The sequence below is a fragment of the Pristis pectinata genome, chromosome 5 (assembly GCF_009764475.1).
Source record: "Pristis pectinata isolate sPriPec2 chromosome 5, sPriPec2.1.pri, whole genome shotgun sequence".
NCBI lineage: Eukaryota > Metazoa > Chordata > Chondrichthyes > Rhinopristiformes > Pristidae > Pristis > Pristis pectinata.
In genome coordinates this window covers 31,206,471-31,230,902 of record NC_067409.1, presented here as the reverse complement: position 1 = coordinate 31,230,902, position 24,432 = coordinate 31,206,471, and the positions used below count along the sequence as shown (strand labels likewise).

The window sequence follows — 24,432 nt, the reverse complement described above, 5'->3', positions numbered from 1 at the left end:
GCAATAGAGAAGAAAATAGGGAAACACTGTCGGAGCAATTAGTCATAACATTTTGATCCAAAATTAGATTTAAAGGTTTAATCTTTTCCAAGTGTTTCTTTGGACATTCTTATTTATATGATTGAAACTGAAAAATCAACAAATCTGTTTAAGAGCATTCCAAAGTACAGAAAGTATATGATCTAAGAGTATCAGCCCACAACTACCATTTGCTATTAATGAAAAAAAATTCTTTATTAAAGGAAATTTTGGGTAGTTGCAAATCCACTACTCTGAGCTTCAAGTTAAAGGGCAATGGCTGATAGACACATTTCACCAATTGGGAAGTTTGATGGTCTTATGTTCAATGCACTGTATTGACACATCTGGTCCAATAAAGTCCTTCCCTTTCAAAATATTAGCAAAGGAGAGCACTGTAATGTAATAAAACATTAAGGTGCAAGACAAACCCCGTATCCACTTGAGTCTTAAACTGAGCATCTCCATAGCCCTATTGCAGAATAAATGCTAGAATGCTTAAGTAGCAATGTGGTTTGGATTACTGCTTGTTGAGTAATTATAGAGACACAAGAGACTGCAGATCCTGGAATCTGGAGCAAAAAATAAACTGCTGGAAGAGTTCAGCTATTCAGGCAGCATCTGTGGAGGCAAAGGGATGTTCAATGTTTCAGGTCATGATCCTGCATCAGGACTGAGAGTATACAGGGAAGACAGCCAGTATATAGAATTGAGAGGGAGGGGTGAGACAGGGCTGGTAGGTGAATATCAGTAATTATCTCTCTTACAAGAGCCAAAAGCTATTAGGTAGTTTTTTGGTATTCCAGAGAACTATTAAGATACCAAAAATCAATTTGATGACAATTTTGTTTGAAGATTGGTTATTGTGTCACAGAGTTGTACAGCTCAGAATCGGGCCTTCCAGCCCACCACTTCCATGCTGATCTTTTTGCCCATCTGCACTAATCCCATTTGCCCACATTAGGACCGTATCATTCTATGTCTTGCCATTATGAAGTGTCTGTCTAAATGCCTCTTAAACCTGGTAATTGTATCTGATTCCACCGCCTCCTCTGACAGAGTGTTCCAGATATCGAGCACCCTCTGTTTTAAAATAAACTTACACTTCAGATCCCCTTTAAAACTCCTTCCTCTCACCTTCAACCTATGCCCTCTTACTTTTTGTACCACTGTAATTGAAATAATGTTTTCCTTTCAGATTGCTATTTTTTCTCCTGCTCTTACACACTTCTTTACAGAGTAGCCTTTAGTAATTACCTTTTGAATCGCTCCACTGTCGGTGGTGTGCCTCCAGATGCCGAGGTACTAAACTCTGGATTTTTTTTCCCTGAGCCTTTCTCTGTCTCTCCATTTTACTTGCCTCTTCTAAGACCCTTGTTTAAAATCTATCTCCTCAGCCCAGACTATGCCTTAATTACTCCTTAAGGTGCTTTCTGTCAAATTTTGTTGAATGTTCCTCCGATGCACCTTGAGAGATTTTGGGACATTTGTTGCAGTTCAGGTTAGGTCAAGTAATCTCAGGAAAAGGCTTGCATTGTATTGCTGGATGGATCCACCGATTATAAAAACGTTATGGCATGATCAAAATGAGATGCAATAAAGGTTGAAGCTTTCTAGTCTGGCATTCTCTGGTCCAACAACTCTCAAGGCCCAGCACTGTTTGAATCTGTAGTACAGATCTGTACTAAACAACTAACTCTAACTAAGACCTAACTGAGATCGGTACTAGTCTGCAAGTAATCTACCAGTGCAACTTTTGCAATCTCAGCCAAAACTATTTCAGACTTACACAAATTTTGGGTTACAGGCAGTTATCTGAATCTCTTGTGACCTGGGGAGTGCCTATACTTAAAAAGAACAGTTTCCTGTTCAGAGGAAGAAGATCGGGGCAATTTCTCTGGTCCGGCACCAGTCAGGCCCAAAGGTGCCAGACTAGAGAGTTTCAACCTGTATTTGAAACAAACATGAAAATGTTGGGAATATGAAATCCCTTCCTCCGGTGTTGACCATTTTTTTCCAGAGCACCTCTGCCTATTCTCTGAATGCTTTCTCATTCAAAGTGATCCCTTCAGAGCTTTTCAAATGTTTTACCAGTTGCAGTGATGGTTCTTGTGGATTCCATTTCAAGTTCAGGTTCAAATTACTTTATTGTCATTCATCCATGCTATAAAAACACATGGCAGAACGAAATGTCGTTTCCCCCAGACTCACACAACAGAGGACATACATAGAACAGAAGACATACAATAAACACAACAAAAAACAAAAAAAATCAAAACAAAAATAGTGCAAGTACAAATAGTGCAAAAAACGGTACATACGAAATACAAATTTAGTGCAAAACCGAGTTGGACAAGAGAAATACAAGCTCAGTGTGTTGTACTCATTGTATAAACATGTTCAGCAGCAACCAAAGTTCTTATACGCCATTGTGCAAACCAGAGCTTTTGACGCGGCATTTGTCTACCAGGGTATTCAGGAGCCTGACAGCCTGGGGGAAAAATGCTGTTGTGCAATCTAGTAGTTCTGGCCCGGATGCTTTGGTACCGCTTGCCAGACAGCAGTGGGACAAATAGGTCGTGGGAGGGATGAGAAGGGTCATCTATGATTCTATAAACCTTACGTGTGCATCGTGTATTGTAACTATCTGAAATGGAGGGAAGAGGTACTCCAATTATCTTTTTCGCTGTACTCGCAATTCTCTGCAAAGACTTACGGTCAGAGATCTGTTACCATTCCATTGGCCCAGGATTCATGGGTTCAATATGCAGTGGGTTAGATGGCCCTATAACAGCAGTTGGACCCTGAATGCCCCACATCACGGTCTGGGGATTCTGATTGTGCCCCCATGAAGGTAATATCTTTCATCACTTGCCTCAGGACTTGCAGCAGATCACACTGAACGGACTCTTGCTCCTTTGCAGTTAAGGAAGAGCTATATGTTGCTGTCACAAAAGACAGCTGCAGCTTTGAATGTCACCCCTCTCAGCCTCTGCCAGCCCTTGGAGATAGAACTCAGAGCCTGGCGTCAATATGCTTCTCTACATTTCTCCTGTTCAGCTAGCTGCATATGAGTCCTGGCTTCCAAAAGAACAGAGCCATTCCTTCCACTTCAGTAGCTCCAATCTCACAATCTCTCAGAACCACTCATCTGGTTCCATTGTTCATTGTGAATAATCCAGTGCCACCTCCTCACAGCCATGATCAAATTCCCTGCCACATAACTTGGAGCCAGGGAAATAGCAGTTGGGTTGGTGGGCTTGGATGCTAAATTGTGTGATGGAACTTGGAATAAATTAGGGTCAACAATAATGCCTGCTTTTTTACACCCAGAAATTGGAAGACTGTTGGGGAGAGGAAAGTCTGTTAAAGTGAAGTGAGGAGGTTTTAATGCTGTACAGTTGCAGTGATTGGAGTAAGCTGTCTTTATGCAATATAAGATAAGATATTTTTATTAGTCACATGTACATCGAAACACACAGTGAAATGCATCTTTTGCATAGAGTGTTCTGGGGGGCAGCCTGCAAGTATCGCCACGCTTCCAGTGCCAACATGGCATCCCCCCAACTTCCTAACCTGTACTTCTTTGGAATGTGGGAGGAAACCGGAGCACCCAGAGGAAACACACGCAGACACGGGGAGAATGTACAAATTCCTTACAGACAGTGGCTGGATTTGAACCCAGGTCGCTGGGTCTGTAAAGCATTACGCTAACTACTACACTACCATGCCTGCCACTATGTGCCACTCAGAAGCACATTAAGGGATTAGTTGTGCAAGTGTTGCTATAAAGGGCTGAAAGGTGCTGGTGACCAACCAGAATAGGGTTTTCAAAACCTCACAGGGTGCTCATTGTGTCCCCTGCCAGCCTGGGTGAGGTTGGTAAACTCTGCAATCCCTCTGCAATGGCATTGGAGGTAACCAAATCATGTTTCCGAATTGTAGACGTCTAGCGCGGAGGGTGAACATTGTGCTGGTATGCATGATAAGCAGGAATAAAGAGCTGTGCAGTGCGGTTTGTTCCTACTGTGTACAACATCTGGAACATTCTGCACCAGAGTGAAGACATTGGCAGCTCCACTCCATTCGAGTGCCGTTCCTCACTCCTGCTCGTGTCTTGCATTTTATTTCAATATTTGTTTTAAGCTCGTGTGCTGTCTTTCATCTTCCCTTTATTTTCTCATTGCCTCCACCTCTTCTCACCTGCAGTTTGTTCTCACATGCAGTCTTTACTCCCTTACTTCTTCTGCGGCCAATTGTCCTGATGGCACATCCAGTCTTTGTCCTTGCTCCCCACTCTCTTGACCCTTCCACCCCTTTCTCTATCCTCCTCTTCCTTTCTCAACCCTTCCTGTCCTTTCTCTACCCCCTTCTCTGCCCTTGCCTACTATTTACCCATCCCCCACACACTCCCTCTGTTTCCTTTCCTCTGTACTCTCTATACCACCCTGCACTCTCTCCCTCCGTGTGCCTCCATGCATTCTCTCCCTGCCCCCCAACACTTTCACTTTCTCTCTCTCCCTCTCCCCCCTCCCTCTCCCACCCCCCCCTGCCACCCTGCATTCTATATCTTTTCCTGCCCCCTTTCTCACTCCCACCCTGTCCCACTGCATTCCCTTGCTCTTGCACTCTCTCTTGTGCATGCTCTCTGGCATTTTGTCTCTGTGTGTGTGTCCCCTCTCTCACTCACTCACTCACTCTCACACACACACTCACTCACTCACTCTCCCTCTCTCTCTCTTTCTGTCCCCCCCACCTCTCTCTCTTCCCCCCTCGCCCTCTCGTACACTTTCTCTTCATACATTCAGTCAGTTCTCTTTCACGCATACTTTAAGTTTACAGGTGTCAACCACATCAGGGGCAGGCTAAAGAGAAACTTCAGTTAAAATTCAGATTGATGTTTTGAAAAGCTGAATGTTCAAGTTTGCTGGGCTTTGAGATCTCTTTCATTCCAAAATATTCTTACTGTAGTTAAACTTTCTTGATGCTGAGGATGGAAGTCAGTTACAAATGGATAGTTCAAAGGAGATGGTGGAAATATTAGAACCACAGTATTTATGTGTTTGCAATCAGTTGACGAGTTGTATTTTCATCCATAAGCAACATTAATCTTTCAAAGCTTGAGAGTCAAAGCAGCACTTCTGTTAAGCTCTATTGAGCTTTCTTCCTCATAGCTAAATGCTTACCTCATGGTTCACATGGATAGGATGTTTTGAGAATTTGAGTGACAGCTCTTTAAATTCACCAATACTGGATTTTGAGTTACCATCGATTCTGTGGTACACAAGTGATGGTTTTACCACCACACCTTGGATCAGTTCCTGTCGTCTTACCGTCCCCCTCTAACTACTGTTGCCAAGGTTTCTCCTTTTGGAGAAACAAAATCTTTGCCAAGGTCTGCATCTCTTGTTCAAAATTTCTTCTGAAGTGTTTCTGTCCCACACAGGGTTTCCAAAACCTCACCATCTCAGCTGTCAGCCTTTGTTTGACCTTCTTACATTTCTGGCTTCCTTGAGAGTGCGTCACATGCTTCTGACACTCCATTTAATCATCATACTTGTTTTGAAATCTAAAGAACAGTGTTATTGGAAAGTCTTTTTATCTTGCGCAAACAACACTTATAGGTAACCTTTGCCTTATGACAAGGTGCAGATGCAAGCAAAAGGTCTGCATTTAGTGCTGTCTCTGAGCCACCCAAGCATGACTTTGAGCTGTGAGGTGAGTACAAGCTTACCCTTTCCTGATCCATTAGTGAGCAGTCCAGATTGTAATGTCAAGGCCCTTTGTGGTGGATGGACAATGTGTCAGCAGACCCCACCCACAAAACTGCAGACAAAACTTTGACAGCTTGCCAAGCTAGGCTTTTCCAACTATCAACTCTGTCAAGGGACGTTGAATCCTTCCAGATTTCTGAAACATTTAGAAACTAATAACATGAGAACAAGAAGCAGGGGATGGCCATTTGGTTCCTCATGGCAGCTCTTCCAGCGAACAAGATCACAGCTGATCTTTTCGCTTAATGCAAATTCCCTCAAATTCCCCTAATATCGAAAGGTCTATCTGTGTCTCAGGTACAGAATTTCAAAGTTCCCAACCCTCTGGGTAAAGAAATTTCTTTTCATCTCAGTCCTGACTGGTGGAACCTTTAGTTTGAAATTGTGACTCCTGGTTCTCAACACTCCAGGCAACGGGAATGCTGTCTTTAACCTGCCAAGCCTTGTAAGAATTTGACATGTTTCATTGAGATCATCTTTGCTCTTCTAAACTCGAGAAAGTATAGGCCTAATCTACTTAAATTTTCCCCATAGAATAAATCCCAGGAACCAATCTGGTGAACCTTTGTACTCCTGTTGCATTTATGTCCTTTCTTATGTAGCGCGAATAGATTTGTACACTGTATCCCAGTTGCTATCTCCTAATCACACTGTATAATTGCACGAAGACAATTTTACTCAAATCCTCTTGGAATAAAAGTACTTTTGCCTTCCTAAATGTTTGTTGTAGCTGCTTGTTGACTTTTGGTGACTTGTGTACAAGGATACCAAGCTTTTGCTGAACATCAACACCTTTCAATTCCACACTATTTAAAAATTAAACTTCTCCATTTTTCTACCAAAGAGGATGACCTCACGTATTTCTCACATATTCTTTCTGCCAAGTCCTCATCCATTTATTTAGCCAGTTTATGCCCCCTCAAAATTTTTTCCTTCTTCATTACAACCCACCATGGCACTCAGTATCATCAGTAAACTTGGATTACGTTTTGTTCCTCTCATTCTATTGTGAATAGTTTATGCCCCAACACTGAGCTCTGCGGCACTTCACTACTCACTGCCTTCCAACCCAAGGATAATCTGTTTATTATTCTGTTTATTCCACCAATCATCAAACCACACCAGCATGTAATGCACCCAGTAAACAGCCAATCCCATGCAATTTAACTTCGTTTAATGCTATCCTACATGGTACCTTATTAAACACCTTCTGAAAATCCAAATGCGTGTCGACTGGTTCTCCCTTATTCTGGTAGTTACAACCTCACAAAAACTCTAACAGATTTCTCTTTCCATGTAGACTCTGCCCCATCCTATTATTAATTTCCAAGTGCCCTGGTACCACTTCATTAATCATAGATTCTGGCATTTTTCCAATTGCGGGTCTGTAGTTCAATGTTATCTCTCTCATTCCTTTCTTAAATAGTAGGGTTAGATTTATTACCTTCCAATCTCCATTGTCACCTCTTGGGATGCAGGGCATCAGGTCTTGGGGATTCATCTTCAGTCCCATTAATTTCCAAAACTATTTCACAATATTGGTAAAAAAATGAATGAGACAATTAAAAGGAATGAATATCAAAACTACAACATTTTAAAGCACTAAGAAAACTTTGACTAAACTTGTAAATGTGTTAACATTCACTCATCTCCCTTGCATCTTTTGCTCTCCATTGAAAAGAATGGGCAGCTTAGTTCAGCAAGGAGATTCTGAGGAGTCTGCATCCAAGGTGGGAAAACTGCAGTAGTGATCAGCCAATAATTTTGGTACCTTCCAAGTATGCACTGGTATCCTAGATTTGGTCTTGCATGGAGAAATGGTTCTGGATTAGTGTGGAACTTGCTGGCATTTCCCAGCAAGTTCCACCTCCATTGGTGATATTTTGGCCACGTTAAACTCCTTCACTTTTTTTTTGTGGGTTAATTCCTCTTCCTTTCCTTTAAGCTATCATAGGCTACTGTGAAACACAACAGGTAGCTTTTGAGAAAAACATGACCTTGACTTTTCACTGAGTACGTACATTGCATTAGGAATGCAAAAGAACTGGAACTCTGGTATGACAAATCTTAAATGTAGAGATAAAACTTAACTTGTTAGATACTCGGAAGACGTTTTGTTTTTAAAATTAATTTATATATTCTAGTTCCTTGGAGAACAAAAATTCCCAGAAATGCATCATGTCATCCCCATTTTTTAGTGTTCAATGTATGATTTAGTCACCTCAGTATGTTGTACTTGGATGCCAAGTTCATTTCACTGAAGGCCATGCAATGAGTTTTGGAGGAAGAATATAGAGCACAGATGCTGGGTTTAGAGTGTGATTAGTGAGGGAAGTGTGCTTCTAAATAAAAGTTCTTCACTGAAAACTAGTTTCCTAATATTGATTTGGATAGGATTGGATTCCAGAGCTTACTGTAAATCCTTGGCAACCTTGTAGTCTGACAATAGAACCTGAATTAATACTTAGCTTTGCTGGAAGTAAATGGAAAATGTGAATTTTAGCCTAGGTTATTGCAGCCCTTTGACAACGTAGTTCCCTTACACCTTATCTTAATTCCTCAAGTCTTTTAAAAACCTTTTTGTTAAATGATAAAACAAGGGAGCATAGTTTTAAGGTGAGAGAAAGGAGTTTTAAAGGGGATCTGAAGGGAAAGCTTTTTACACAGAGGGTGCCTGATATCTGGAATTCACTGCCAAAGGAGGTGGTGGAATCGAATACAATCACTATGTCTGAGAGACATTTAGACAGCCACCATGTACCTAATATGGAAAATGTGATTTAGTGCAGATGTGTGAAACGATATGGACCTAATGCAGGAAAATGGGATTAGTGTAGATGAGGCAAAAGGATCAGCATGGCATGGCAGACCAAAGGACCCATTTCTTTGCAGTACAACTCTATGACTAATAGATGTGTCTGCAGCAATCCACATCCCAAATGGTTAGTGCTTTCACAGAATTGTTTCAATATCTACATCTTAAATCAAATGTCACAAAAATTCGATTTCAATTTTTATATGGGACATATGAATACTTCAGGAAATGAAAATTCCACTCGGACCAAAATCGTAGTTCTTTTCAATCAGCTTCTAGTCAAACTAGCACCATCATTCTGGGCAGCCTAAATTGCATCTCACATTTACTTAAGCTCTGCCTCAATGGTTTTTTACCCTCTTTCTGTCAGTTGTGAGGCTGGGGGAGATTACAGAGAAAGGGAGGGGGTAAGGAGAGATTTGTAAACCAGGATAAGAACTTTGGACAGCAAAGCTTAAGTTTTAATGCACAGTTGCTTTTCAGATCTCTCCACAATCTCTATTTTGGATGATCAGGCACAGAATGAGGGAGATAGGTCAAGAATGGAATGAAATGGTCAAGTCCATTGGTGAGAAAGACATTGAGAATTTCAGCAGCAGATTAACTGAGACAGGTGTGGAATCAGGCAATATAACAGAGAAGGTAAGAGGTCATCGTAGTGATGAGATACATTTGTAGTCCATCTTAGCATTGAGCATGACACCAAAGTTGTGAACAGTCTGATTCATCCTCGGTCAATTGCCAGTGAAAGGAATGGAGTCCATGTAGAAAAGTGGAGTTTGTGGTAGTAATTGATGAAAGTGCCTTCAGTCTTGCCAATACTTAGGAGATTTCTGTTTGTCCATTTTGGATATCAGACAAGCAGTTTGACAACTTAGTGATGGTAGAGAGATCATAAACAAAACAGAGATGACAAAAATCTACTTAGTATTGTGATGTGCTGGTGTAGGTCCGACCTACAAATCTATTGTTCTGTGTTTAGGTCATGCAAAATGAAATACAGTTATTTTTCTTTTGGGAAGCATTAGCTGTCCATGATGAGTCTCGAGACCTTTCAATGGTGTACATTAACATATAAATGAGAACATAAATTCCCAGGTGCAAAGACATTATATTATCTCACTAAATCACGATTACTTTAAGTGACAGTTTTATCTTTCAACATAATGGGTCTTCTGTAATGTATTAACTGAAGTGTTCCCTTGTAACTGTAAGCATCAGTATCTCAATGTTCAAATTGAATTAGATGAAAAGTTTGGAATGATTCCAAGACAAACTTCAGCTGCTTCTTTTAATCTTTATGAAACAACTGTAAATATGTGATCACCTGTATACTTTAAAAGGTGCAGTATCACTTTCAATGGAGTGGGCATGTAACTTAAAGAAAACAGTTTCCACTACAAAGAAAATTGTTGTTTCTGTAGTTTATCTTTGAAATTTCATCTGTGGTTGCTATATTCATGGTCAATTTTTGAAAGGTAAAAATCTGTGTTTATGAGGTGGGGAATAGCAAAAGGCAGGGCATTTATCTAGTTCCTAAGTGCCACATTAAATAAGGTAAATAAAGTTTGTGTACTACAGGCACATTTAGTCGTTTGGCAATATGATGTGGCAGTGATAACAGAAACTTGGCTCAAAAAGAAGCAGGACTGGGCATTAAATTTAGCTGTATACAAAGTGTTCAGGAAGGAAGGGGAAGGAAAGGGAGGAGGAGGTGTGGCAGTGTTGAATAAAGAGCATATTACAGTACTGGAGAGAGAGGATGTCATGGAAGGCCAAGACGGAGTCTGTTTGGCTAGAGCTAAGAGATGGTAGAGGAGACATTATGTTGCTGGGTGTACTCTGTAGGTCACCAACAAGTGGAAGAGATATAGAGGAACATATATGCAAGGAAATGACAGCAGTGCAAAAACTATAGAGTAGCTATAACGAGGAACTTCAATAACCCAAGCATAAACCAGGATAGCAGTAATGTTAAGGGCAGAGAGGGCGAAGAACTTCTAAAATGCATCCGGTATAATTTTTTTTATTACAGTATTTTTTCTGGTACCACAAGAAAAGAAGCATTGCAGAATCTGATTCTTGAGAATAAGATGGATCGAGGGCACCAATTTCAGTTGGGGAACATTGAGGAGATTGTGATCATTACAACATAAGATTTAGGTTAGCTATGGAAAAGGAGAGGGAGCAGGACGAAAGCCAATTTCAGTGGCATGACAGTGGATCAGGCCTTGGTAAATTGGAACCATAAATTGCCAGGCAAACTAGCAGAGCAGTCAACTGCCTTTAAGGAAGAGACGGTTCAGGTGCTGTTGAGGCTTATTCCCATGAGGAGCAGTGGAAGAACAAATAAATCTAGAGCTCCATGGATGATGAAAGAGATACAGGGTAAGATAAAGCAAAAAGTCTGCTTATGACAAATGTCAGATTGTAAATACCAGCGAGAACTGGGCTGATTATAAAATAATCAAAGGGCAAAGAGGTTGTATAAGAAAAGATTAGCTGCCAATATAAATGGAAATCCAAAAGGCAAATAAATAGAAAACAGGTAGTACATGGAGGAATGGAGCCTACAGGGATAGAATAGGAACTGCACATGGATGCTGAAGGCAGTTAAAGTACTAAATGAATGCAGTCACTAGGGAGGAAGGGGCTTCCAAAGTAAGTGTGCAGAGGAGATAGTACAGACAGAAGATGTATTGACAATTTATAGCACTGTGAATTGTGGGTGATAGACTTTTAATTTACTTTGGAAATGGGATTAGTACCAGAGGACTGGAGAGTGGCGAATATTCAAAAAAGGGAGTGAGGAAATGTCCAGCAGCTATAGGCCTATCGTTTTAAAAGTCTGACTTATAGCTGCTGGGCTATTCCTCACATTTAAAAGTCACCTGGAAAATGGATTTATGATGACTGGCCCGCATGGATTTCCTAAAGGCAAATCTTGTATAACAGGTTTGATATTTCGACCATGGAATTGATATGGTGGATGAGGCTAATGTGTGGCATACACAGATAGAAGAAGGCTTTTGGTAAGGTGATGGATAACAAGCTTATCAGCACAGTTGGAGTACCTGAAGGAAGGTGAATAATGGCATTCCTGAGGAATCAGTGCTAGAGCCATTGTTTTTTTATGACATGAGCTAGACTTCACGGTAAAAGCCATCATTTCTAAATTTTAAAATGATACAAAACATGACAATATTCTGAACAGCAAATCTGATAGTGATAATTTGCAGCAGGATATAAAGCTGGTAGGATGGGCAGACGCGTGACAGATGAAGTTTAATGTGGAGGAATGTGAGTTGATGCATTTTGGTTGGAAGAGTGAGGAGCGGCAAATAGAAGAAACAATACTGTTCTAAAATGTGTGCAGGAGCAGAAGGACCTGGGGATATGGGTGCATATGTCATTGAAAGAAGCAGGGCAGGTTGAGAAAGTGGTTAATGAGGCATACACAGTTTTGAGCTTTATCATTGAAGGCACAAAAATCAGGGAAGTCATGCTGAACCTTTATAAAACACTGCTCCAGCCTCAATTAGAATATCGTGTTCAGTTCTGATTACCTCAAAGTTGTGTAGGCATTAAAGAAAGTCCAGAACGTACGGGAATGAGTCCTGGGATGAGGAACTTCAATTACAAGGATAGATCAGAGAAGCTGGGACTGTTTACTTTGAAGAGAAGGCTGAGTGGAGATATGATAGAAGAATATAAATTGATGAGGGGTCTGGATGGTGAGTGGCCATTCTCATTGATGGAGGGCTTGAGGATGAGAGGTCACAGTGTAAAACGGGAAGAGAATTAATAGTATTATGAGGAATGTTTTGTTTTACTCAGCCTGTGGTTGGAGTCTGGAATACACTGCATGCAGATGTGATGGAGGCAGGTTCTATTGCGGCCTTCAGTAGGCTATTGGAAAAATATTTGGTGAGAGACCATTTTCAAGGCTGCAGAGAAGGGGCTGGGAGTGTGGAGCTGACATGGACTGAATGGCTTTCTTCTCTGCTGTAACCATTCTATGATTCTACCATTAAGCATTTCCAGATCAGAGAGAAATTGTATGTTGCGGGAGTCGGCTTTCCCCCGTGCTTTGCAATTCTATTTTACCCAGGTACTGCGTTTTCCTCAAGTCTCCCCTCACCGATGCTCTACTCTGACCCACTGATCATAACTGGAAGCTTTGGTGGGTGAGGGTGGGGAATGGGTATGGTGGTGTTATAAGAAAGGAAGTCCAAATCTGTACTTTTTCTGTAAACCACCTTCTTTCTTCACATCTTGTGCCGCACCCAAAACCCAAAGGAAGATATGAGGCTCCTGTTACTGTCTGATATTTGAAGCCACTGCTCAGACACATTGCCCCAGCTACAGATGTTTTCAGTCCACTCAAATATCCCTGGAGGAGGAAAATGTCTTCACCAATTTCCTCATGTCACTTCACAATTTTCCTTTTAGTTATCTCATCAATCATTTTAACAAAATGCTTTTGTTGTAACCTCAGACTAAAAGAACTACTGTCCTTTAATATATGTATTTATTTACAGTACCTTAAGCTTTTGTATATGTTTTCTTGCTGATAATCTCAGATTAAAAAATACCAGAATATCTAGTTAAATATTACGGGCCCTGCTGCTCACAGAGTAAGTCCATCCTCTAGCAGCTTGGTCAGAGCAACCTGAAAGGAGGAGAAATGAAGTTTGCCAAAAACTTTCACAGCATTAGAGCCTGATAATTTCCATATTCTGAAGCCTGAATGGCAAGCAGCTTTTATGCTCATATGTATTGTTTAGGTTAGTGAGGAAAAAGTAAGGAATACTTACTGTTATCCCAAAAGGCGGCATATTTAATCTAACACTTCTTCCTCAGTTTAAGAAGTACTTCCTTCTCTCACTAAAGTTGCCACCCCAAGACTCCAGCTCACCCATAGCTCAATGGATTGTCCTCGGCACTCTAATCCAGAGGTTATGAATTCAACATTTCCCCTCAGAGACTTGATCACCAAAAGCTAAGCAGATACTCTATAATCTCGTACTGAAAGTAGTGGAGGTGCTGTCCTTCAGGTGAAATATTAACTTGAGGCCCTATCAGGTGTGTATGAAAGTTCTGTGGGTACTAGCAGGGTGGGCTAGTTCTTCCCTTATACCCTTGTCAATACGGAACCTTCAATCAACACCACTAAAACAAATTATTTGATCGCTATCATTTTTCTCTTTGTAGGACCTTGCACACTGCAGTATAGGCTATGGCAATTTTTACATTACCATGGTAAGAATTATAGCAGTAATAACACTTCAAAACTACTTCACTGGGGTGACCTGACCCTCTGAAGCACTCTACATGAGTTCAAGCCTCTTGCTTCTCCCTCTCTCTCTTTGTGTTATTGTTAAACCTAAATCCGTTTTAGGGCTTTTTTTGAGGGGGAGAGTTTCAGTGCGACTCATCTTCAATGTTTTGATTATTTTTCAAAGACCCACAGAACAACACGAGATAGCTTCAACCTTTTCCTACAATTAGAGGTCCAAATTTTCATGGAATGTCAGCCAAGCCTCGGGATTTTTTGGAGAATTTTTTTGTATTGCACATTATAAAACCTGCATTCCTGCATTTTGAAGGTTCCAAGTGTATGTTATGTTATTAAACATTCTGCTGTGGACTAATGGACAAAACCAAGTAACCAAACAAGAAGCAGCAGTACATAGCATTCTGATAGCTGAAAAGTGCATTATGATGACAAAGCAGGAATCTGCATGAAAGTTATGCATGAGTTGGTGATGTGATATTTGTGCAAGCCAATTGATTGGATCTCGACTAGCATTGATATGCATACATCAGGAATTGTCAGGATATGCATACGTCAGGAAGCAGAATGAATGCTCCCTCTGGTGCAGGAGTTTTCCTTTTGGCCTATCGCACTGGATTTTTAAGCATCAGCTGTCTCTCAGTTAGCAGCACTCTCTCTGAGTCAGAAGGTTGTGGATTTGTATCCAGCTCCAGAACTTTGTGCAGAAATCCCAGGGCGACTGTAACGTAGTGGTTATGTTATTGGACCAGCAGCCATACATGAATGTGAATCCCATCACGGCAACTGGGGAATTTAACTTCAAATTATTAAGTAACTTTCAGTGATGCTAACCACAAAACTATTGGATTATTGTAAAAATCCATCTGGTCCATGAAAGTCCTTTGGGGGTGTGGGGAAAGGTTCTATCCTGATCTGAGCTGGCCTTTTGTGTGATTCCAGATTCACCAATGTGGTTGACTCCTCACTGCCACTCAGCACCTGGGCAACCCGGGATGGATAATAAATACCACCATGGCCAACTATGTCCACATTGTGTGAATGAATAAAAAAAAAACAAAGTCCAGCTTGACATTTCACTGTGATACCTGAGGAGGTGCAGCACTGCCTCTGGAAAATGCTCCAAATCCACTGGCAGGATAGGGGAACCAATATCTGTGGCCTTTCTCAAGCTAGCATCCCATGTATCAAAGCTCTGGTCACGTTGAGCAACAATCTGATGGAGGAACTCTGTGGGTTGAGCAGCATCTGTGGGAGAAAAGAAATATCGACATCGCGGGTCAGAAACCTGCAGCAGGACCTCAGGAATGTACTCAAGTTTCAGATTATATTTTCTTTGTGTCTCCTCTGATCATATTGACCTAGCTTTGATATTAGGGCTGTGGTATGCATTCCTGATGTCATCCTTCCAAGCCAACAGAATAAAATGAGATTAATGTAAGATTAGTTTAAAAGGGTGGTTGATGGTTGGCATGAAGTCAGTGGGCCAAACCGCCTTTTTCTGTGTTGTATGGTTCTATGACACTTCCAGCTCTATCACTTTTCAGGGTAACAAAGAAAATGCCTCAAGTAGGTTCTCAAAGTCTCCACAAGGTAAAAATGTAATGCCGTCATTGCCTCATGGATAATCTTGAACTGAGACCCTTCAAGAAGGTGCAGAAGCATCTGACAAAGCACCAAGCACTGGCAGAGTATGAAGCCAAGCAGAAAGAGCATTCAACAGTCCAAACATCCCATTTTCCTACCTGCCCCATCTACTCTGAAGCATCCTGAAGTCATGCAAGGACCTTTATAGATACAAATCACTCCTGGTTTCTTTGCTCATGTAATGCAGAAACAAGCCACATGTTATCCTTACACGATTTTACTGTTGATGATCAATCAATAGCATTGTTCGTTTTATTTTCCCCGCTGAGAATAGGATGCTGGTATGCAATTCTGCTCAGTTGTTGATCAAAGTAATCTGGTTAGCTCATCAGGTTGTTGGGGCTGCCACTTGGCCTAAGCAAACTCTTATTCCCTAGGAAATAAGTGCATTGCAAAAGGAATCATTTAGTTCTGCATGCCAGGAAACAACAAAATGCTTGATCACAAGACTAGTCTTAGTGCAGCTTCAAAGGGCAGAATTTTTATTCCCAAAAAATGGGGTCATATCAGAGGCAACATGCAAATAAAAAAAATCTAGAAACTAGAATAAAATGCATCCACTTCTGATTTTAGTGACTGTTGGTTGAGAGGTGGACAATTAGTCACCCTTGTGAGAAACTGGTAGACAAGTTGATGAAGAAGGCTTTTAATATGCTGGCCATCAGACAAGGCAATGAGTACAGAAGTTGGTATGTTATGTTGCAGTTGTGCAAGATGTTGGTGAGGCCACACTTGGAGTATTTTGTTCAGTTTTGATCACCCTGCTATGGGAAAGATGCCATTAAGCTGGAAAGAGTGCAAAAAAGATTTACAGAGATGTTGCCAGGACTCAAGGGACTGGGTTATAGGGAGAGGTTGGGCAGGCTAGGACTTTATTCCTTGGAGTGTAGGAGACTGAGAGGTGATCTTATAGAGGTGTATAAAGTCATGAGGGGCATAGATAGGGTGAATGCACATATTCCCAGGGTTGGGGAATCAATAACTAGGGGGCATATGTTTGAGGGGAGAGATTTAAAAGGGACCTGAGGGGCAACTTCTTCACACAGAGGGTGGTGCGTAGATGGAAGTGGCTGAGGAAGGTATAATAACAACATGGATAAGTACACAAATAGGAAAGGTTTAGAGGGATCTGGGCCAAACATGGGCAAATGGGACCAGCTTAAATTGGCATCTTGGTCGGCATCGTGAGTTAGGCCGAAGGGCCTGTTTCCTTGCTCTGACTCTCTGATTGGTCACTTAACTATTATAATGAGACTTCCTGCCTTCATTTTAACAATTGTCCTCTTTCTAATCACAGATAGCTGGTTTCCCAGGTCTTGCAGGAACTCAGCAGAAGATGAGGTGGGCCAAATCATTGAGGGTGGTGCCTTTCTTCCACTGCTCGTGAGCCAGAAGGAGCAGGAGTGTTTCTTCCAGGCTCAACTGGCCACCCAGTAATTGCTGGCACCATCTCTCTTCTGTCCAGGCGCCCAACAATGTGTGTCTCTTCACTACCACATCTACCTGCTTTTATAGGCATCAGCCTTGTGCCTGTCCCCATTGGAATGATTATGAGTGCTTGGCACTACACAGCAGTTGAATGCAATTTTTATTTACTTAGTTCTGACTCAAAAGTTGTATTGCTGTTGGGGCAATCAATGAGATTCTGAAATCACCAGCTGAAAGATATGACAGACTGCTTCAGGTTAACTTTCACCCAGTGATGTATTCAAGTTTCAAATTATATTTTCGTTGTGGGAGGTACTTTATTTCAGTATGGTGCCGGCCCTCCCACCCAATCATTGGCAGGCACTAGAAGCTCAGTATAAAGGCAAGTTCCAGTGTGGTAACAGGCAGTACTGCAAGAACTGCCATGCCCTTGGGTTGTTTCTGCTTCTGTGCAAATGAACTTGACATCTTATTGAGAGTGATTAATGGAGCAGGTAAGATAGTTTCCTGGACTGTCGATACCAATTAAAATAATCCATGTGATTGTGTGAACAGAAAGTTTCATCAATTGATATTTAACATGCTTTGCAAATCCATGTTAAGCAACTAAATTGTGCTTCCAAAATGTAGCCTGGACCCTGCAGGTTTTCTTTTATTTTGTAATGTTGCATAAAAGAGCTAATATTAATTAATATTAATACAGTCCATGTGCAAAGATGGTTTTGCAGCTAACAAAAGATCAGTTGTTGCTTGCTTCCCTCTCACACTTGAAGAAATATTTGTGCTTATTCTATTTTTGAAATGAAGAGGTGAAAACATTTTCTATATTTTGAGTCCGGATATAATTATATATTTTCCTTTCCGCCTTCTATTCTTTGAAGACGTTGTGGTTTGCTGCTCCTTAATTAAACCTTTTGTGTAAATCATTGTTTTGGAATTCTATATGTAAACAACTGGAAACATGTAGGCTTCAATCATTTGCTTTTGTGTGTCTGCATTGAGTACTGACGTTTTTAAGAAAGATGCCAGGAGTAGGTTTGATATAGAACTTTGAATCAAAAGCTGCTTTGGCTTTTTGAAATTGTTTTGTCTAAACAAAGACAGACAACAACAGGTTTAAAATAGCCAGATCTCTCGGTATTTTACAGGAGTACTGCCAAAGAATTTGACCACTGAGAGAGAGACACACAGTTTGTTGCTCAATAAGCTGATGAGAGGTTATTTTGAAAGAACATCTTGAGGGAGGGGTGAGGGATAGATACATGGAGAAGTTAAGGAAGGGAGGTTTCAGGGGTCAGGGCCTTGATGGCTGAAGACATAATGACCAATGGTGGAGCAATTTAGGAGGGGACGGGGAAGAAAGAGTTAAATTAATGGATTTCATATAAAGAGAAATTACAGAAATAGAAAGGAACAAGACCGTAGGAACAAAATTCAGAGTTTTAAAATTGAGTTATTGCTTGACTCGGAGTTATTGTAGGTCACTGAATGTGGTAAGGCTGAGTGAACATGACTTGGTGGGAGTGGGAATGTGGGCAGTAAAATTGGATTGCCCCAAGTTTATGGAGGGTATTGTTCAGGAGGCTGGCGGAGAGTGTGTTGGAGGAGTCAAATCCAGGAGTTACCGAAACACAGATCAGCAAATGAGCTGGTTCACCTGGTTTTGAAGGCAGAAATAACTGCTCTTAGTGATGGCACAGCTGAAGAAATTAGGAGGGCAGAGAGAGAGCACAGAATATCACTTGCGCACGAGATTAAGGAAAAGACCAAAGTATTTCATCGATGCATTAAGGTAAAGAGAGTAATAAGAGAAAGAGCAGGGCCCATTAAGGGTCATAGGGCCAATCTGTGCATGGAGCCAGAGGACATAGATGAGGTCTTAAATGAGTACTCCTCATCTATATTCACGAAGGAGAAGGGCATCAGAGTTGGGGAATGCAGGAAGGAGACAGTGAAATTCTAGTACATGTTACTATTAAAGAGAAAGAGGTATTAGATGTCTTAACGGTCCTATAGTTGGGTAGTTCCAGGACCTGATGAGGGGTAGCTCAAGCTGTCATGGATCACAAATGAGGACGATTATTGGGGCTCTGAAAATAAAATGTAAATGTTTGCTGGCCAAGGGGAGGTGTCAGTTGACTGGAGATCAGCAAATGTAGTACCTTTTTTCAAGAAGGCAATGGGGATAAGCCAGGTAATTAGAGGCCCATGAGTCTAAAATCACTGGTAGGGTAGTTATTGGAAAAATTCTAAGGGACAGGATTAATCTATACTCGGAAAAGCAGGGATAAGTCAAAAATAATCAGCATGGCTTTGTTATGGAAGATCCTGTCTGAGTGATTTGACTGAAGCTTTTGAAGAGGTAACAAAGTATATTGATGAGGGCAGTGCGATTGATGGACTTTCACAAGGCCTTTGACCGGTCCCGCATGAGAAACTGGTCCAAAGGATTAGAGGGCAAATTGGTAGATGATGTCCAAAACTAGTTTAATGGTTTAGTGATTAGAACCCAATATGGTTCACCTTATGAATCAATGCTGGGGCCCTCACTAATATTCATACATCAATGATTTGGATGTGAATGTTGGAGATACGAGTTTATAGATGTTACAAAACCCGTTGTTGTTGAGAATGAGGAGGCTATAGGATGACATTGATCAGTTGGTAAGGTAGGCAGAGCAATGACAGGTGGAATTTAAGCCTGAAAAGTGTGAGGTGATGCGCTTTGGGAGGACTGATAAGGATAGGACATGCACAGTGAATAGTGGGACCCCTGGAAGTATTGAAGAACAGAAGGACCTTGGTGTACAAGTCCAATGATCCCTGAAGGTGACAATGCAGGTAGATAAGTGGTGAGAAAGGCATACAGAATACTTGCCTCCATTAGCCAGGCCATAGAATACAAGAACAGGAATGTTATAATACAACTTTTTAAAGCATTGGTTAGGTCACATTTAGGGTACTATCTACTGTTCTCATCGACTTGCTGTAGGAATGAATGCACTGGAGAGGGTGCAGAAGAAATTTCCCCAGGATGTTGCCTGGGATGGAGCATTTTGGTTTTGAGAAAAGAGTGACTAGGTTGGGTTTGTTTTTCTTGGAGCTGAGGAGGCTGAGGGAGACCTGAATTGAGGTCTACAAAATTATGAGGGTGAAAAATAGGTTAGAAAGTAAGAAACATCTCCCAATAACAGAGGTGTTTAGAAATAGAGGTCATTGGTTTAATCTAAAGGGTAAGATGTTTTGAGGAGATCTGAGGAAGAACTTCTATACCCAGAGTTTGTTGGAATCAGGAACACACTTCCTGATGGATGGGCGAGGCAGGTACTCTCATAACATTCAAGAAATATCGAGATAAGCACTTGAATTGACAAGGCATAGAAGACTGTGGACTAAGTGGGATGAGTATAGAGGGACACTTGATGGTTGGTGTGGACACAGTGGGCTGAAGGGCCTCTTTCTGGGCTGTATGCTTCGAATCTGACTCTTTGACCGTTACGTGGTCCAGTGCTTATCGTGGGATCAAATGCAACAGCAAGGTTGTGAATTACATGATTCAGTTTAAGATGGTCAGTACTGGCAAAGCTTAAATAAAAATGCAATCCAAGATCTAAACTGTGGAAAAATATACATTTTTTTCAGGCAATAACAATTTGTAATTTTTCTGTACGAAGTTAAAAGTCTGTTTGGTGTAACCACTAATGCTGCTTCCCCTTACTCAGCCCCCAAACCACTCTCATTTGGAGTCCTCTATCTCATGTAGTTCCGGAAGTAATAGTTTAAAGACAAAATTCATCACTGCCATCACAGGACTAGTGGGGACTGGCAGTCAATAACAGTCCTGCTCATATGTATCCTCCCAAGAATTATGATATTTAAAAAAAATGATTGTGCTGAAATATTGATTACAAGCAAAAATACATGGGAAGTTGAGAGCTTCTTGGCCTTGTTATAATATGAATGAATTAACTTTGATATGCATGGCAATTCAATGGTCATGTTGTGTGAAAATTTTTTTTTTATTATTGCACATTTAATATAATACATTTCGGGAAGAGAAATGTTAAGTGGACAAGTTTATTCTGAAGGTGATAAATTTTGAAAAGATGTTTTCATTTTCCTTGTTTCATCTCATTGGTTCTCCTTACTTACATGACTTGGATGAAAACAAAACATTAAATTTGCCCGTCTACTAACCATGAAAGAAATCTGAATTGTGTTGGAGTATTTGATGAGATGCCAGAGGCCTTTAAGTGTTCAGATCTGTAGGGTACAACTGTGATACCAGTGTGTACAGTGTGCACTAAACATTATGTAACATTATTTGTGGCTTTCTTGTGGTATTACTCAGAGTTTAACTTTGTTTATAATAAAGTTGTTGTCATTTCCCGTATCCTTGAGGTAACGTACAAGTTATTCGATGGAGCATTTTTTGACACTCCATGTAACTTCATCAATGAGAGATAAGCAGTTGATATCATATGTATGGACTTCCAATAGGTGTCTGATAGGGTGCCAGATAACAGGTTTGTCTTCATGATTGAGGCCCACGCAATAAAAGCGTGTGGGGCAGCATGGATAGAAAATTGGCAAAGTAACAGGAAGCAGAGAGTGGTGAAAGGTGTTTTTTGCTGTCTGGAGGAAAGTGTAAGGTGGGGTCTCTTAAAATATATATCTGACTTGTACTTGGGTGTATGTGGCACAATTTCCAAACTTGCAAATGACAAAAGCAACAAAGGAGATTGATGAAGGCCGGGTGGTAGAGGTTGTCTGTGTGGACTTTAGTAAGGCATTTGACAAGGTCTCGAATGGTAGGCTGGTCCAGAAGCTTAAGACACATGGGATCCGAGTGTCTGGCTAACTGGATCAAAGATTGGCTTGGTGACAGAAGCAGAGGATAGGAACAGTTTTCTGACCAGAAGTCTGTGACTACTGGTGTACTGCAGGGTTCAGTGCTGGGACTTGGATGTGAATGTAGGAGTTATGATTAGAAAGTTTGTGGATGACACAAAAATCAGTGATGTTATGGATAGCAAGGAAGGTGGTCTAAGGCTACAACAGGATATAGATTGAATGGAAAGTTGGGTAGATATTGGCAGACAGAATTTAGACTCGACAAGTGTGAAGTGATGCATTTTGTGAAGTCATATAAGTGTAGGATATATTCAGTAAATGGTAGGAATGTTGATGATCAGAAGAACCTTGGAGTGTAAGTCCAAAGTTCCCTGAAAGTGGCAACACTGGTCAAAAGGGTGGTGAAGACATTATAGAAGTGAGGGGTTGGCGTCCAGCACAGATTGTTGGATGTTGGAGGTGCTGGGTCATCATCAGAATTAGGAGAGGTCTTGGGTTCCAGCAACAACATTGTGGGAATCTGTCAGTAGTGCCGAGGGTCCTGATGAATAAATGCCTGGATGGAGATATAAGTGAGGGTAAGACATTACTGTGGGTCCCAGAGTCTCTCAGTACTGTGGAATTTGGGTGTCTGTGGAAGTGTGATGGTGTGATGAATAGTTTGCAGTCCTTGATTGGTAGGGTCTAAGGGAAAGGCCTTTGGATTCTGTGAGCAATTGACATCTCAAGGTGGTTGGGAGTGGGGTGTAGCCCCCAGAACACTCTACGCAAAAGGTGCATTTCACTGTGTGTTTCGATGTACATGTGACTAATAAAGATCAGATCTGATCTGATCTGATGTAGATCTTGCCTTTTGGCTCCTTTTATTCGATCTGTTTGTTAAACTCTCCATAGCATGTTACAAGAAATGGCTAGAGTTTGATTTAAGCCTCTGGTTTGAGACTCCCACAGAGTGACTGCTATCCACCAACATGGGAAATACAGATTGGAGCCTGCATTTGCCATTATCATAACTCTTTGTGCAATGCGTAGTTTTACTTGAACACACATTTACCCGCACACCATGGCCAAGGCCTTGATACCATAAGCAGAAGCACCCTCCTAAAATAATCTTCCTTTTTTTTCCAGATGCAGAGGGAGATGGTTTACACAAAAGAAGCCCCTCCTTCCTTCCGCCACCATGGTCCTCTTCCTCATGGACCACCAAATTCACCACCGATAGCTCAGTCAATGCCACCTTCACCGTCCAGGATCCCGTACAATGGAGGAAGGACCATTCCTATGCCAGGCAGTGCTACTGTCCCTCGGGACAGACTATCCAGTGTGCCACCATCAAGGTCCATATCCCCTAGTCCGAGTGCCATCTTGGAGAGGAGAGATGTGAAGCCTGATGAAGATCTGAGTGGTAAAAATATTCCCCTCTTCAGAAATGAAGGTCTGTACGCAGATCCTTACATGTATCACGATGGACGGATGAGCATCGCTTCATCCAGCGCTGGAATCCCTGGGGATGTTCCCGATCACATGCTGTACCACCGGCCTTCACTGAGGTCTGGCAATCCATACCCAAGCACCAGTGGACAAACTGATATGATGGAACAGTCAATGTACAGAACAAAGCCCAGAAAATATTCAGATGGCTACGCACCAGCAGTTAGCTCCAAAACACCACCACCTTCTCCTCAGAAGTTAAGTGAAATGCGCACGATGGACATCCATGGACAGGGTATTCACATGGCTCACCCTACCCAGCTCGACAGATCTTCTTCTATGCGGAACTCCCTCAGGAAAGACTCTGGGCCACCAATGGTTACAGAAACCGCAGTAATCAAGTCGCGTAGTGCTGCTTCCTCACCTTCCATTTCCGACGTTGTGCCGTTTTCAGCTGATAAGCAAATGGCAGGCTACAGTGGGGCCACTGGGACACCAAATGATCCAGAAACCAGGTAAGGGTGACTGAGACAGGATTGAAAATGGAGATGGAGGATTGAAGACTAAAGCTACTTTGTAAAAGTGAACACGACAGGTTTAGGTGAATTGTTAAATAGACTGAGTTGATTGTCTTCGAGTGCAGCAAAGAACTAGTAACTTTGTTAACACCTTGTGAAATATTTACAGAGGGTTCCAGGATTTGGACCCAGTGATGATGAAGAAGTAATAGTGTCACTCGGAGATGCCGACCTTCCCCCACGCCGGCTGCCCTCATTCTTACAGCTCATAAAGAAAAACATGATTTATATCATGTAGAGCCTTGGCTAGAACACACTTGGATTCCTCCATTTTAAATTATATGGTTATTTTAGCTCTCTCTTGTGTGCCCTCCCTGTAATCCTCACTAGAGCACTAAGCAGCAGCAATGTGCTTTCATCTCCCAGAAGATGTGAATTGGTGCCAAGAAACTTTACCCAAAGCACAACACCTGGTAAAGCTCTTTTAGGTGTATAATTATTTTAAAAGTAGAACTCTTGCTTTAGACTGGCGATTGGTTCATACCATCATTTTAATCATTTGGGGGGGCAAAACAACATATTATAATTTAGTAATTTTCTTGTGAGACGTTATTTACTTTTGGTCCTCTTCACTCTGATGTATCTCTAGTC

The 24,432-nt window shown here is 41.4% G+C and overlaps 1 protein-coding gene across 16 annotated transcripts in view; it reads left to right on the top strand.

Annotated features, from left to right (window-relative positions):
- Positions 1-24,432, top strand: part of si:ch211-285f17.1 (sickle tail protein) — a 500,571-nt gene that overhangs the window by 402,554 nt on the left and 73,585 nt on the right. For all 16 annotated transcript variants that reach the window (XM_052017058.1, XM_052017057.1, XM_052017071.1 and 13 more), the window contains one exon: positions 22,961-23,778. In XM_052017058.1, the coding sequence (XP_051873018.1) occupies positions 22,961-23,778 (818 nt within the window). The remainder of the gene's footprint in view (positions 1-22,960; positions 23,779-24,432) is intronic.